General features: G+C 38.1%; 2 protein-coding genes across 3 annotated transcripts; both read right to left on the bottom strand.

Moving 5' to 3' along the window:
• Positions 1–844: 844 nt before the first annotated feature.
• rab42b (RAB42, member RAS oncogene family) lies at positions 845–4,302 on the bottom strand. Its single transcript, XM_005736137.1, has 3 exons — positions 3,694–4,302; positions 3,258–3,545; positions 845–2,510 (listed from the first exon to the last, which is right to left on the bottom strand). The coding sequence occupies exons 2-3, from the start codon at positions 3,473–3,475 to the stop codon at positions 2,060–2,062; spliced, it is 669 nt and encodes a 222-aa protein (XP_005736194.1). The 5' UTR covers positions 3,476–3,545; positions 3,694–4,302; the 3' UTR covers positions 845–2,059.
• Positions 4,303–4,554: 252 nt separating this feature from the next.
• Positions 4,555–16,040, bottom strand: LOC102214339 (CTP synthase 1-like). Of its 2 annotated transcripts, none has more exons than XM_005736135.2 (18): positions 15,885–16,040; positions 13,988–14,167; positions 12,650–12,820; positions 12,399–12,499; positions 11,346–11,462; positions 11,025–11,108; positions 10,438–10,518; positions 9,601–9,752; positions 8,864–8,996; positions 8,606–8,694; positions 7,929–8,023; positions 7,384–7,446; positions 7,202–7,245; positions 7,020–7,116; positions 6,884–6,939; positions 6,552–6,648; positions 6,213–6,357; positions 4,555–5,765 (listed from the first exon to the last, which is right to left on the bottom strand). In XM_005736135.2, the coding sequence occupies exons 2-18, from the start codon at positions 14,151–14,153 to the stop codon at positions 5,690–5,692; spliced, it is 1,767 nt and encodes a 588-aa protein (XP_005736192.1). In that variant the 5' UTR covers positions 14,154–14,167; positions 15,885–16,040; the 3' UTR covers positions 4,555–5,689. The 2 variants fall into 2 exon arrangements, with proteins under 2 accessions (XP_005736192.1, XP_005736193.1); XM_005736136.2 differs by having other exon boundaries at positions 15,916–16,040.
• Positions 16,041–17,054: the final 1,014 nt, after the last annotated feature.

Genomic DNA, 17,054 nt, shown 5'->3' with positions numbered 1-17,054 from the left:
TTTTTTTTTTGTTTTTTTTTTGACTAAAATAGAGAGGTGGTATTGGTGGATGTATTTTTCTTGACATTAATGTTTCATTGTCATAGCTCTGTAAGTTTTATGTGTTTTGCCAGAGTCATTGCACAATAGTGGTCTTTGTATGTTTGATTCTGTATTGTTACCATTAAGCTAAACCTGGCAGAACTCCATTGCATCTTTGTCAATAAAAATACTTTCTTGGTATCGTTCATTACTTGGATGTCAGTGTTACCTGACTCACGTGCCTTCCTAAAATACTTGGTTTTACCTTTCTCATTAGAGATTTATCATTAGATTAGATATATTGCAAGTAAAGTAAATGACTGATTGGGACTCCTCTGTTTTTATTGAATCAATTTGTGCAATGATTATCAATATACTTCTTTATAGGTTTTTGTAGTTAATTCAGGTGTAAACTACTACACCAACCTTAACACATTTTTTAGCATATTGTTTTGGTTTTTAATTTTTCTTTTGTTTACTTTGTCTTATTTGGATGCAATTTTCCAAACTTCAGATGGAAGAAATTGTCATTGTAAGAAATTAATGACTGAAATTACCAATCGGAAGGTTGGAGTATGGTGTATGTATTGCCAGACTTAAGTTGGTCAAATTACACGGATATGTTAATTATCTGAGATGCTGTTTCACATTTATTAGTCAGCTACCTAGTAGATGTGAAATTGCCACACTATGTATTACATTAATACGCCACAAAGGCTCAGATGTGATTAAATGGACTTCCTGCATACTTGCAGCCAACCAAGGATAAAGAAAGATATTCAGAAACAGCAGATGGCTACCAGCCATCATTTAATGACCTTGTTTTAGTTGCAGAGACACTGGGGGAAAACCCCAATTTAATGTATGCACCTGAGAGTTTAATGAATTTCCACAGAAACACCTACAGACAACCAGTTCCTCGCAGGATGTTTACTAGTCATGTTACAAGACAACTGTTCAGGCTCATAAGAATAACTGAAGAGACAAATGAAGGCTCAAGACAATATTTGTAATCTGAACCAAGGGACCAAGTACCTTAATAGCTGCCAGTTACTGGCAGAACAAACAATATAGGAATATAGAAATTGAAAAGAAAATACAGAATACCTTTGTGGAGCAGTGGCTCCAATCCTATCACTTTTGACCCCTCAAAGTCATAAACCTGCTTGCAAACCGCTATTTGTAATGTCTTTGTGTGGGCATGAGCTGTGCAGACTACCTCGCCTCCTCAACCTTCAAGCCGGTGGAACCACTTTACCAGTGTATGGGTTTCGAGGTAGAGAAATCAATAATTTAGATTTGTTCATTTCTTCTCTCACTTTTGAATAATTGTGACTCTGACACAATTACATCTTTAGCACCCATTAGACAAATTAGAGAAAAGAACAAACAACTTGTCATATTACAGCCTCTGCCCCAGCTGAACTGAGGTTAGCCATGACCTCATAAGTCCATTAGCGTAATATGCTGTGGAGCTGGCATCTCACTAAAGAGAGAATTACCATATTTCTCTTATAAATACAGAATATAGATTTTTCTATTAAAAGTCCACAGCTTCACTAGCAGCTTTGAGTCCTTTGTAAGGCATATTTTGAGCTCAGTGTTACAAGTGACATTGAGCAAACTTAAATTTTAACCTAATGGTGAAGCTATATCAAGATCTGAAAGGTTATTGGGCTTTACAGTGAAAAGTTCGGTCTCATTAAATGATAATCAATACAACAGGAGTCGAGCGCATGACCTGCTGATGGCAAAAAAGCAAAAAGTGTAAAAATATCTGTTACAGAAAAAAATGAAACACTAAACTGACCTATTTCCCCATTTTATTTCACAGAGCCAACACAAAATAAAATACTAGCATCTTATAGTTCTGAAAGATTCATCTTCACAAAAAATGTGCAAAAATACTTTTCATACCAGCGTGTTTTATGATTTTTGTGCCTTACAGTAATGCCACCACCGATCCAACCTGCTCACAGTTATTTGTTGCTTTTACAGTCATGTGACTTCACATAGATAGGCACCAAATGTCCACAGTTTAACCGCAACACTTTTTCTTGTCCTTGGTTGCTGTTCTTGGCTGAGGCATGTTGGCTCGCTGTAACTGTAGCGCCTGTGGGACAGTGCACTTGACTCCATCCCAGCCCTCTTGCAGCTCTATCTCTCCACTCAATAGTCCCTGGTAGATTCGTCGAGTGAGGAGCTCGAAGCACTCCTTTACATGTTGCCCAGACTTTGCAGATGCCTCCACGTAGGGCGTTCCTAGCTGCTGGGCCAGCTTCTCTGCCTCTTCTCGGCTCACCGCCCTTTCCCTGTGAGCATCTCGATCATTCTTTTGACCCACCAGGATGAACAGAACCTTATGTGGCTGTACTCGCTCGCACACCTCAGCATGCCAGTCTTTAATATGGTCAAAGGAGGCTCGATGGGTGATGTCAAACACTAGCATGCCTCCAACTGAGTTGCGGTAATAGGAGCGGGTCACTGATCTGAGGAAAGAAGTGAGACAAAGGGGTAAAAAATCTTGAGAGATAGAAAAACCCACACTGGCAAACAGAATCAACATTTATGTCCTGTTCTAATGAGCAGTTAACAGCTGCTGTGTATAACTTCAGCTCTTTTGGACAAGCATTCATACAAACAGTTCCCCCTGATTTATTGAACCAAAGGTCATCTAAACTGTCAGGTGGTGAAAACTTCATCTAAACAGGTATTTCTGAAAACAGGACAAGCCTTTGGTTCACTTAATGGGATTATAGATCCCATCCAGAGTGAAGTTAAATGCAAACAGGCGTAGTTTGCAATTTGTTTCAGTTCATTCAGCTGGAGAACTGGAAAATAAAGGATTTGGAGACAGAATGAAGCATGCTTCTCCTAGTTCTTTCATTAAATACGCTGAGCCTGGAAAATATTACATTTAAAAGAGCTCAATCTTCCATTTAGAAGTATTGCACAAACTGCACTTCTGTACACAGTACACACCTATCTTGTGGCACTGACAGGGTGGATACACAATCATAGCTGAAAGTAAACAAAGCAAAACAACTTTATTGTGAACGGAATAGGCCCTAGTTCAGTTGTCGCACACAACTAAAGTGTCTCTAATTTTCATTTTTTGAACAGGGTCCTTGTAATGTGGCCTAATGCATTAAAAACGACATAAATGTTACCTGGATTCCAACATAAAGCTCATATCATTGTAGACTGCATATATCTTATTCAAAGATCATCCATACCTGAACCTTTCCTGTCCTGCTGTGTCCCAGAACTGCAGCTTTACACGGATCCCCGGTTCCACCTCCAGGAAGTGAACGTAGAAGTCAACACCTACTGTCTCGTTGATGGACTCCATAAACAAGTCCTCTGTGTAGCGTTTCAGTAGGGAGGACTTTCCCACAGCTGAATCGCCCAGCATGATGATCCTGAACTGGTACTGCCACAAAGTCAGGTCCATTGTTGCTGGCAGTTACAAGAGATTAAGACAGGAATGACAGCTTTTGGAGATATGAAGGTGTGCACAAGCTCTGGGAAAGAGAAAAACAGATTGTCATAAAGATTAGAAAAGGTTAAAAGCAAATATAGTGAGAGATTACTGAGACTGAAGAGAAAGAAAGAGACATAACTTCATGGAGACTATCTACCACACAAACTCAACACCAGTTGCTTTCTTACCTCTGACAATCCAAATGTTGAGAAACAGGCATTAAGCCACTCCTTATTAATCTCACTACCAATGCAGCAGCAGTGTTCACAGCCATCCCAAGCTTCTTTCCTTTTGTGACTGCAGTACAGCTCTCATTCTCATTCCCATGGTGGCTCTTCAAATCCTCTACGAGGGCAGGTATGTAGAAAAATCTGCCCCACAAAGTGGATCCATTTGAGCTGCTGATCTTAACTAGTACAGTAAGCTTGTACACAAGTGTGGCTTTGCAGGGGCGTGTACTTCTAAAGGTTGCTTGTTGATACTTGACTAAAGGAGGGGCAAGAGCACAAGGACAAAGGGAGGGCCAGATGTGGGAAAGGGGGAAGTTTAAGGAAGTAGTGGCTGCATAAAAAAACTTATCAGGGGAAACTGTGCAGTTTCCTGTAGTTGAGAGCCAGTAGGGACGTCATCATCACCAAACATACAAAATGAGGGTGACTGTTGGCAACTCTAACAGTTGCCACACTATTTGCAACAGTTTTTATCACTTTATGATCTCATATGTGCAGCGAAGATCTGAAAAGGGAAGTTGATAACAATGTCGGTTTTTATCCTCTGGGAAAGCCAAACTGGTCTCACAGCTATATGTAAAGTGACTGTGACCTCTTAACATTATGCAGTGATGGAACGGGTTCAAGTTACATGAAGGGACCATGGAGAGCAACAAGCTTCCTCTCCACTGTCCTGGTTAGTAGGATAAAGAGTCCATCCTTAGGCAGTTATGACACCAGCATATTTATGAAAAGTCATTCACACATACTTACAGCTTGTAGGTGTAATATTCTCCAGGCCCCCCCCCCCAAAAAAAAAATACAAATAAACAGACGTGCTGCATAACACATGCATCTAAATTTAATAAATAAAAGGCATTTCAGTGCATTTGGGTCACACAATGGTAACAAAATGGGATCTCATGTTACTTAGTAGACTGAAAGTGCAAGAGGGACATTTGATAGTTATAACCTACTAGATGCTTTTACTGATGCTTCAAGCTCCATTTGAGATCGTAGTTTTAGTTTTATTCTGTTGTTGTCGCAAAGGTTGCTTAAATTTCCCCAGCTGTCAGATGATTGTGCATCAGCATATTTCAATTTAAACAGTTCTTAGTCAGAAATAGCAGTAAAGGGCAATCATGTTTCCTGGTCATAGGCAAAAGTTGTGCAACATGAACTGGTCAGTTCAGTTTTAGGGCTTCACAAACTAATGGCGTTCCAAAGTGAGCGAGTCTTCAAATGACAGCTTACGTGCAGAAATTAAAAGCCTGCATCCATGTGATTGATTCATTCCTAAATCTTTAACATTATCAGAGCAGAATATTTCACATTTTCACCCGAGTCACAGCTTCATGTCCAAACAGATCTGGATGTAATACAGAGAAAGATTGCTTAAAACCAAACCAGTATTAAACTATGGGGGAAATACAGATGAAAAAACTGACAATTACAACAATTAAAAAAGGTAAATATATCAGTAATTCCCAATATATATATAATCCCACCTAACCCTTTCTCAGATGCTACAATTCCAAAAAACAGAGAAAGTCTCTGAAAAATATTTCTCTGAAAAACTCCAAAATACACATCTTCTCATTATTTTACCAGAACATCATTATGATAACGGCAGTACACTTTATACCGATGGGCTGATATCTTCCCTTTAATCATGTACCTTAGTGTATTCTTTTTTAACAAGTTCCATTACAGCAACAATTTTTTAAGTTCCCTCATAAAACCTTTATTAATACTTGATTTTTGCAGCAACTTTAAAACACTAAAATAAACAGAATTCACTACCTTTAATATTTTGCTGTAGGCAAAATATTTGAAGAACATAAATTATAAATTGTTATGACAATAAAGTATTAACAATTCAAAAATACAGAGTAATACAAAGATTGTTTGTGCAGAGTCAGTCAGGGTATTTCCTGGGTGATCTCCATGAGCGGCACATACACAAAAATTACTTCTACAAAGACAGAAACTTCAGCTCACGCATGTCCATGTCGGGAGAGCTGCTACCACTGTGATCACTGTAGGTGTCCCTGAAATGAAAGGTAAATTCAGAAGATTATTACATCAGCAAGACATTATAGGGGCAATTTTTTCTGTAACTGTTTTTCTGTAATTGTTGTGACATAGCATCAGTTTTAAATGCAGATATAATATGTATGGGCAAAATGCTTAATGACTGATGTTAAATATTGATCAAGTTGTAGGTTCTTTGTAGGAGTTTTTTCACATGTTTACCACTCAGATTACTTATTAAAAGTGTCATCAAAGCATAAATGTCAGCTAAATATGATAAAAAATGAGAGAAAGGTGAAATAACATTCAACTGTTTGGAGGTTGGAGAAACACCGTGATGGAATAAGCGAACTGGGAAGTTATAGCTGCAGTTACAGCTAAACTTCGAAACTGTTGGACCATTGCAGTTTCATTTCCTTTAAATAACTTTTGGATTGGCAAGTGATTGATGTGCTGGTGTTTACCGTGGAGAAAGGCGACAGCCCTTGGCCAGGTAGCTCTGGAGTTTTCCTGCAGAGGCCAGCAGGAGACCAAAGTATGGAGGAGAAGGTTTGATAGGTCTGGAGGTGAACTCTGGATGATACTGCACTCCAACAAAGTAACAGTGGTCTGAAACCAAAAAATTGCATATTACTGCACGTTTCTGCTCCCTCAGGCTTCATTTAAATAACAACGATTAAATGTTTGATATCATAACGAAGGACAGTTTGGGGTTAAACATGATTTCTCTACATCGTGTTCAAGAATTGTATGTATTAGAAGAAGCCGGTGGGTGCTGGATTTCAAACACACTTTCCCCATACCCTCTAATTCAATGACTTCCATCCGCTCTCCTTCCACATCCTGACCAACAAACTGAAGTCCTTTTTGTTCAAAGTGATGCTTCAGCTCTGGATTCACCTGAAATAAGATAAGATTCTGTGATCCAAGGTTTTATTTTTTGTTTTGTTCTTGCAGTACTTCTAGAAGAAAAGCCATGGGCCCAACAAAACAAAATAATGTTCAAATCAAATCTCAAAGTTAGATAAGATACTGCACACAATACTTTTGCTTAATAAATTTTGTAATTACAAAATAATTTCCACACTTTTCGCTGTATAATAAAAAAAAATGTAACCCTTGTTTGGATCACTACCTCAAATCTGTGTCTGTGCCGTTCGTCAACATATTCCACATCTCCATATAGCTTTCCTGGAAGAATAAAAAATATTTTATCAACAGTAATTAGGTAGAAGAAGTCCAGGTATCATTTGATCCAGGGAGATACATACTCAGCACACTGGTGCTGGATGAGAAAATGGTCCGCCTCTTTCCCAACCTCATAGTCCCACCCATCTGGCCTGGGTTGTGTTCTGGCATGTCAATTACCTGTAGGGATCAAATCAAGATTATATAACTAATAATGGATGGTAAACATGCATGGTAAAAAAACAAAACAAAGAAGATAACATACCACAGGGTGTTTGGATTCTGGATTAAATTCTGTGGAGTTGGCATCTGAAAAACACAAGATGAACTGATCTGAGCACAAATCAGCTTTCCAATAGGTGGAAGCCTTAATCATCATTAAATTAGAAACCACTGGAAGCAAATGTTTCTTAGCTGTGTCCTCAGCAGAACTAAACAATCACGTACCTTCCCATCCAAGAACACTGCGGGCAAATTCACACACTGCCAGCTGCATGCCCAAACAAACACCTGCAAAGAACAAGGCCAGTGGAGTTCTAAATATTAAACAACATCTTTTTACATAATATATAAATCACTGACTACATGTAATGAATTTGGATATTAAATGCTACCTCATATGATTAATTGTCAGTAAAGAAAGGTGTGCAGTAAATACAGATTACCCTTTCAATATGCACCAGAGAGAATTTCAGCAGCCAAAACAAATACAAGACCTTGAAACAAAACCCCAGTAGGGGGTTTGTCTTCATTGGTGTAAGCGTTATTTGAAAAATTCATATCATACATAAAATATATGAACAGCATCCCAGCACATCCTCTACACCACCCAGCACTAAGGTGTGTAGGACAGAGTCTCTGCTTAGACTGAGTCTATATCTATAATCAACTCAATGTGTTTCCCCCTATTTGTCTTTCAATAACTGCTCAAACTACGTCCAACTGCAATATAATATGATACACAACATACAGCATAGCCTGACATCTCTTACCCAGGAATGGCTTATTCTGTTTCCGTGCCCAAGAAATAGCCTCCATCTTGCCTTCTGTCCCTCTTGCACCAAAACCTCCTGGCACCAAGACACCACTGTGGAAAAGAAAGAAAAGACCATCAATGCCCAATTCACTGAGATTTCACAGACACATGTAGAACCACTTAAATCTATTTAAACCTTGTGTCACTCTCTCTGGAAAACTTAAAAAAGCAAAATGCCAGGCTGGTATTGTACAGCCAATGTAAGATAATTCAGTATCGTATGGTTAGTGAACTAAGTAACATAATTAGAAAAGCTTTCGTTTGTGATAGTATCTGATTAAGACACACTAGTGACATTTTTCTTCAAAAAGATGAAGAAGAAAGAAGAAAAAAAAAACAACAACACTATCCTAAATTGTGTTTCCTTTATCAAAACAACCCCCTGCGGTAATACAATAATCTTTTTGGCTGTCCCCAACTTGTAGCATAACCTGTTACTGCTTCTTTTGAAACAGCCACAGACAAGCAGGACTTTTCTTTTAACCCATTTGCAATATTGCTACTACCATAGCTGCACGAACTATAATACTCTATATATATATAATAGAGTGTACATTTTAATATCAACAGCTGCTGATTATCCAAGATTATCCACACTTATTAGCGTGTTTTCGCCTTGTTTTGTCTACTCACTGAGCACTGCAGAGTTTCTGCCAGGCCTCGTGATATTTCACTGGATCATCTTGCAGGGTAGTAGTCTCCAAATCTGCAGAGTCTATGTACTGCAATAACAACAAACAGTGTAATCTGGATAGAGATCAGTCAACAACAGGCTGTACAAATACAGGAATATGTGAGGTTTTATTTAAGTATAGCAAGTTTATCTAAAAACAGTCCAAACTGAAAACAGCGATGCAAAATTCAGAAATTAGAAGAGAGTTGTCTCCTTACCTTGACCTCTAGTTTGTGATTAATGGCAAGGGCTGAGTGCTCTAGGGCCTTAATAACAGATGTGTAGGAGTCAGCTAACTTTGTATATTTTCCCACCAGGGCTATGGAAACATGCTCCAAGAGACGGTCGGATCTGAAAAGAGACGGAGATGATTTATAGTACAGAATCTGGTGCATTCTTTGAATGATTACTTCCTCAGCTACCCATTTTACCCGATCCCCTCAACGCTCAGTATGTTGTACTCACTGGGGAAAGAATAAATAAATAAATCTGCTTCTGGTGTCAGCATTCTTTAGGGAAAGTTTTGTGACCAAAATCATAACAAGCATCATTATTGCTGACGTATTAGGAGGTTCTGAAACTTAGATTGAATCTGTCACGCCTACTTGTCTAGTAATGTTATGTTCAAGAAGTGAATATAATTTTTTTTTTCATTAGCAGTGTAATGGTGACTAAAAGATCATGCCTGGATGATCTACAAGTCTGACACCAAGTTTTAAATTTAAGAAACACACAGAGTCCTTTTTTTGTGTTGTATTTGAGGTTATGTCATGAGCAAGGAGCAAAAACAAACAAACAAACAAAAACAGCATCGTGGATATTCAAGGCTTCGAAATACACAGTCCAAAACACATAGCAGCCAAGTCCACCTTTTTGTACCTTAAATGAATGTATCTAGTTTTCTCTGTTCAAGACAAAATTCAAAATAGTTAAAGGCTGAGATACTCTTTCCTACCGGTCAGCCATCTCCTTCCACTTTGTTAACATCTTTCTGGGTCTCATCTCAATGGGCAAGTTCAACCGCTCACACAAGTACCTCACAACACCCTGATCCTCCAGCAGCAGAGGAACTCTATAAATTGAGGAGACATCGTGGACACAGATCACCTGAAAGGAATTAGAAGACGTGTTATTTGTTGTCATCTGCTACCTTTTTTTTAAAAACCATTTTAATACACTGACCTGTCACTTTATTAGGTATGCCTTAGCTATCAAAAGGACCAGAGTGTCTCTTGGTATAAAATGTTACAAATCCCCCACATCTTTGCAACATCACCGCTGGTCTGAATTGTTGATACAAAGTAGGATGGATCCACGCTTTCAATTTCTCTACACCACATTCTGACCCCTTCTGAATACCCTGGTTGTAACGAGTGGTTATTTGAGGTACAGCTGCCTTCCTATCAGCTCAAAGCAGTCTGTCTATTCTTCTCCGAACTCTGGAATTAACCTGGAGATGAAAAATCCCAGTAGATCAGCTTTCAAAGTCACATCAACTTTCTTTCCCATTCTGATGCTTGGCTCAAACAAGCACCTGAGCAGGTGTACCTAACAAAGTGGCTGATGAGAGGATATGCTTTCCACATCTGAGGTCAGCATCTATCTAAATCTAATGATATCATAGCAACAAAAAGTAATTACTTAATAATAATAAATTATTATATAATGTTATATCTATTTATAACATATGACAACATTATCTGAAAGAGTAGATGTGAGTAGTGATGAGAACTGCACTAGCTCATAACTAACATAAGTAGCCTACCCTACCTACAGTTTTAGAGGAAATCACCTGTGTGGGCTCCACATGACAAAACATGGAGATCTTTTCCTTGACAGATGTTTCTAGAGGAGTTGTACAGCGACAAACAATCTGCCAAAAGAAGGACATATATATCAGGATAATGTATACAAACAAAATAATGCCAGAGCGCACACTTGAGTGTTTACGATTTAATACACTCCAAATTTTATTTGATTGTGTCCATAATGAAATTAACATGTGATTCAAAAAGGATGGCTTTATCAGAAGAATGAGGACAAGATCTGAGAGGTGCACTCTTAAGCGAGTTTAAACCAGCTTCTTTGTGCTAACTGACTTGAGAAAACCTAAAACCGGGCATTTCACATCTCATATGACTCTTCGTCCTCACAAAATGATCCCTGTGAGTTCCCCCCAATCCAGTGACAGACATTATCAGATGATACTGATATAACAGTGGTAAAAAAAATCTGCCAAATCAATCCTACAGAAAACAGTTCATCTATTGATTTAGCACGCAGTTGTAAAATTAATTCAAGTTAGCCATTTTAATGCTTAGTGCATTTGATATCCATTTGACTTGCAGATATAAGAATCAGTTTAATCTGACTACCCACCAAATCTGCAGACAATCCCAGCCCTCTGAGTTCTCGGACGCTGTTCTGGGTTGGTTTGGTTTTCTGCTCCCCTGTGGTATTGGGCTTTAGAGAAAAGATACAGCCACACAAAACAAAGCATAAATGGCCATGTCCAAAGTGATTATCCCCCCCCCCCCGTTCAATACCATGTTCCTTCAATTACCAAAAGAATGAATTTAAGACTAATGAAACAAAAATATTTCAAATTACTCATTAGATCTGGTGATCTTACAGGTAATCAATTTTTCTACAATATCTGCTAACACTACTTGGTTGTGCATGGTCACTAGCAAACCATACCTGTGGTATCAAGCTGACATGGATGTTGCAGAAGTTCTCCCTTTTCACCTTAAACTGGAACTGTCTGAAAGCTTCAATAAAAGGCATGCTCTCGATGTCCCCCACTGTGCCTCCTAGCTGTGGACACAAAACACCAGCTTAAAGCACAGAATTACATGCAAGAATACACAGGCTGAGCCTCAGCACTTTGGAAAGACTTGGGAAATACAGCACACTGTCAGCAGTACCAAGCCCATAATACTGTCAGCGCTGGTTTGAAGTATGCTGTATAGAAAGAACTGCTAGAGGCAGGATAATAATTTAACTTGGTTTATGAGAACTTGACTCTTTTAAGCTGCAAATATATTAAAGACGAAATAATTCTGCAGCACATACTGTAAAATAAACACTTGATTTATAACACAATGATTTAACACTGTTTTTTAAAAATACATAAAACATTTATTTCCCAAGGCTAGAAAGAGTGCCAGTGTTTTTACAACCTTTCAACAGCAAATCATTTTTTAAATCCCTCTATTTACCAGTTTTTACTGTTTTTTTTTTTTTTTTTGGTGCATCACAGTGACACTCATTTGTTCGGGTTCAGCTATTTCTCAGACCTGCTGCTGAATGGTGCCAATATTTGCTATCGCTTCAGGCAACAAGCTTTTTTTTTTTTTTTTCAATTCTTTTGGAAAATGTCGTCTACTTCTCAAAATCACTAGAAAAACAGAATTGCACAAATGATTAAAGCGGTGGTACTCAGACTGTGAGGTGTGGAGCTACCGCAAGTGGGGCATGGACGACCAGTTGAAAAATGTTAAATGAAACTAAGTTGAATGAAAATGATCCATTTTTATGTGAAAAATACATTTGTTGTAGATATTATAATTACTTTATTTCAGAAAAATTCAACAAGGATTCCACTTCTGAAGTGGAGCATTATTTTTTTAAAAGTCTGAGAACTACTAGACTAAAGAAAGACCCATGGTAATGTAAATAAGATACTTCCCACTGCAGCATATTTATTTACACTACAGGTCACTTTGGCCAACAACATAAATCCCAGCTTACCTCTATGACACAAACTTGAGGCTCCACACCGTCCTCATCCACTGAAATGGTTGCCTGCTTCATTACCCATTCCTGAATAGCATCTGTGATGTGTGGCACCACTGACAAAGAAAAGAAACATTTTAGCTATAGTTATCTGTGCATTTGCATTGTATAACTCAACCCTGAGAAATGCATGCACACATGTCAAATCCGCTTTCCTAAGGCCCGTTTTGGCAATAAAAGCAGTTATGTAAACAGTAATATCCAACCTTGTACAGTCTTGCCCAGGTAGTCTCCTTTTCTCTCCTTGTTGATTACCGATTGATAGATCTTTCCAGTTGTGATGTTGTTATCTCTGATAAGGCGGATGTCCAGGAAACGCTCATAGTTACCCAAATCTAGATCCACTTCCCCACCATCATCGAGAACAAACACTTCACCTGGAAAAGACAAACAGTACATCAGTGTTTTCACACAGTTTGTTTCATAGTAGCTTTTCACCTGGTAAAAATCCTTCCTGAGCCCCACTTGAGCCCCGCTTACTAACATAACAAATAAATATATACTTGACACTTTCTTACGTACACCTTGCTCATACTGTGTCGGAACCCCCTTTGCCTTCAGGACTGCCGTAATTCTTAGTGGCACAGATTCATCAATGTGTTGGAAACAGTCCAGAGGTTTTGGTCCATGCTGACATAAAAGCATGACTTACTTTGGTGCAGATTTGTTGACTGCACGTCCAAGATGCAACTTCCCTATTCCACCAAATCCCAAAGGTTCTCTATTGGAATGAGATCTGTGATTTTGGCACAGTGAACTAATGTTGTGTTCCATTTGCCTCCAAAGTCAGAGCTATGAATGATGCCATTCCTAAATTTAGTTTGTTCAACAAAAACTTGGAAAAGCAAGCATTGCCATTAATGCATCACTAGCAGTACAACCCAATGCTTGCTTTTGCTTAAAAATGCTGCTGCAAGACATTCACAACTGTCGGTGGTCTGTATATGAGGTGTTTGTGGTTACAAACACATGAATATGCAGGATATCTTCTCTTTTTTGGGACCACTGTATAAAAAAATCTCAAGAGATCAACAGTTTTTGAAATCCCAACCCAGATGGCAAAAACAACCATGTCATGTACAAAGTCACTTAATCTACCTTTCCTTCACATTCAGCTGCTTAGTTTGAACTTCTTCAGCTCATCTTGACCCTATCATTCACCAGTGTATGAATGTGAGAGTGAATGAATAGTGGAATTGTACAGTGCTTTGAGGGCCCCGAAAAGCGCTATATAAATGCAATCCATTATTATTATTATTATCTAAATGCCTAAATGCACTCAGTTGCTGCCATGTGATTGGTTGATTTTACACTTCCATTGGCAATCAGTTAAACAGGTGCACCTCAAAAAATGGTCAGGGACTGTACACTGTATGGAAACAACCTGTGCCCACACCACTCTACCTTAAAGGCTCTAACACTCCCACAGCGCTTCTTGTCAAATGTTAACCACAGAACTCCATCAAACAATTGAATCAAACTGCTGATGGCAATTGACTGAGGACAAGGACATTGTTAGAAGCAGTAAATTATAAATTACTTACCGTGCTCATAGGGTGAAAAGGTTCCAGCATCAATATTGATATATGGGTCGATTTTGATGGCTGTGACATGAAGACCGCAGGACTTAAGGATTGTTCCCACACTGCTGGCAATGATGCCCTTACCAATACCAGATATAACGCCACCAGTAACCAGGATGTACTTCATAGTGGCATCTAAGACTAAACACAGAAAACAGGAATCCAGTAAATGACTTACAAATGTACTTTACATTTCTAGGACAAGTTCTTAGCAATACTGGCATTTACAAGCTTTATTTACTCAAGTAGACAAATAGTATTAAAAGTCCCAAGGGTCCTTCTGCAAGTGGAAAAAAAGACATTTTATTCTATAATTTTCTATAGTGTTTTTGGGGAAAATAAATAAACGCATGTCCCGCTATCCAGCGAGATATTTTAGTTGCTGTATGCTATGCTTGACACGACAATACTCCAGAACTTAAATAAGTAGAATTGAATAATGTTGTTTAATACATTTTTGGCCTTCTTTTAAGGTAAGGATAATCAAACTCATACTGAGCATTTAATTTCAGATAAGACTTAATTTACATGGCTGAATCAATACATTATTTTTATTTGTAGATGACGAAATAAACATAACAGGGTATCAAACCAGTTGTATTTGTGTTTCCTCAGAAAAAGACCCAAGCTGTGGAATGTATTGGACTATAAAAGTCGAAAATGTAGTTATAAAAATAAAGGAAGTAAACAGAATTGAAAGGAATTTCTTTCTTAGTAATATGTAACAGGCTTCCATCTGTCAGAATGACCGACTTGATCACCCAGTCAAGTCAAACAAGATCGGAAGAAAACAAAACATCTCAAACAGGTTTCAAGGGCTGCACATAAGTTGTGGGACACACCCTTACTGTCCTTTAAATATATTGACGTTAAGTAAATGGGTTTAACAGTTAAAAGACATTTCTGTAGCAACAAAAAACAACAACTTATTTTAATTGTTATATTTGTTAAATAATATGTTATATTTATTAATTTAGTTATCTAGAAGTTAGGACAAGAGAAAGATCATTTTGTTTGTGCGTATGTGTGTGTGTTCGTTGGGGGCGGGGTCAGATTCAAGCAAAACCCTGCACAGAATGACTCCTAAACTGTCTATTTTAACAAGGTACTTGCCCTGCACCAACATTTAAATGGAGAATTTCGCTATGTGCTCAGTAAATGTATAGCTATAACACTTAACAGCACAGCCTGCCTGTATCATGGTTTGATTAAACTGACAGCATGATGGTGTTTTTCCTTATAGAGGTGTGGCTAACCCTTTGTTTACATCCATTTGTTTACATTGTTCGGACCTATGCATTACAGTGAGACTGTACGAACACAAGTGGGTAAATCCAAATTGTAAAACCTAAGAATGTGTTAACATGTGATCGAATTACACCGGTGTGAAACACGCAGTGAATCATTAACTTTTGATATTGTTTTTATTGACAATGTATGAAGTTAAATTGGCGGGAAAAAAGAGCACAAGAGTAACTTCTCCAGAGGGGCTCCTGAGAGCTTTCGCGGGTTACTGAGTTTAGCCGCAGGTAATTTGTCGTTAAAGGATTGCTACATACATATTTCACAGAGGAAAACTGGTTGGTTGATTAGTTTTCACCTGTCGTAACCCAGCTAACATTATCCATACTGTCTTGTGTGAAGTCCTGGCTTACGGATTTTTACTTACAGAGACAAAAAAAATGATTCATTCATTAGCATCCAACAAGAAAAATGTCATATTTATCGTGTTATTATATCAGTTAACTGGTTATAACCAATTTTGGGACACCAATAACCAAGTCAGCGGCATTTTCTTCACCTATTAAACGACTTTCCGAGATACAGCGTCAATAAAAAATAATCCATACAAACTCACCAAACGGCTATAGCAAAGTGTCCAGAAATACCTTGATGTAGTGTTTATCTAACGAATTTCTTTCTGTTCGTAAAGAAAGCCCACGTTGTTGCAGTACAGCAAACACGTGTATGACGGCTGCGCTGACTGGTTGAGCCACTTCTCCAACAGACAGTTTGCGTCCTTCCGTTTCGTAATGTAAGTAAATTTTCCTTTCTTTTGTTTGCTCAGGCAGACCTTGGGCGCCGCTCACACAGGATTAACCAATGGGAGAGCTGAACTGCGGAGAAACTCTGCCTTACAGATTAAACTACGGTCGAATTTTTATGCCCGAGTCTACACACTGGGGCGAATGTAAAGCATTTCAAGGTCAGTGCAGCTTTTCACGGGGACCAATAAAGTACACTTTCTTGAAACTAGAAATTAAAAATCATCAGGAAAATGATTTTGGATTATTAAAGCCTTCTTAATCTTTTTTTGTCTTTGTATAAATTGACAGATTTTCTCCACTACTGTGATGAGATATTATCATGCTTAGTAGTGATTACTAATTAAAATAAAGCAATAAAAAATATAGCCATTATTCTAATTTGAAAGTCAAAATATGTGGAGAAGAACTTTATTCTAATTATCATATTTGTCCGACTCACCACTAGATGTCCTCAGTTTTCTATGTTGCATTATTCATCCCCTAAGCAGGCTAAAGCTTGACCTTTCACAAGTATAATAATACTATTAATAAATAATGATCTGGAAGGAAATAAGCCTTACATTTACTAACACAGAAATTCAATGTCCTCATGTATTATTGTTTGGCAAGTGTGGCACAATGAGACAAAGCACTAGTTCCACTTAAAATCCAGTTTACACCCTAACACAGCCTCGAAGATATTAAAGTTTTTTGTATTCACTGTTGTGCTGCTCCAGTTTTGCTGTGGGTAATGAGAGTGGTGATTCTAATTCATTTCTGTCCATGATCTAATTAAAGACCTCGTCCCTGCCACCTCATTTTCATAAGCTGTTCCCTTCAATTACATCTGACAAGTGAGCAGAGACACACATTAACCTCCTGCAGGAAGAACTACTGTGCTTTCCTCGTGTCTTTGAAACATTAAAATACAAGAGAGCCATTCAAAGCTAATTCCACCTCTCTCAATCTACCTATTTGCAAAACATATCTGAGGATAAGGC

The sequence above is a fragment of the Pundamilia nyererei genome, unplaced genomic scaffold (assembly GCF_000239375.1).
Source record: "Pundamilia nyererei isolate P.nyererei 1_Seehausen unplaced genomic scaffold, PunNye1.0 scaffold00067, whole genome shotgun sequence".
In the NCBI taxonomy this organism is placed as follows: Eukaryota; Metazoa; Chordata; class Actinopteri; order Cichliformes; family Cichlidae; genus Pundamilia; species Pundamilia nyererei.
This window is presented reverse-complemented; position numbering and strand designations above follow the sequence as displayed.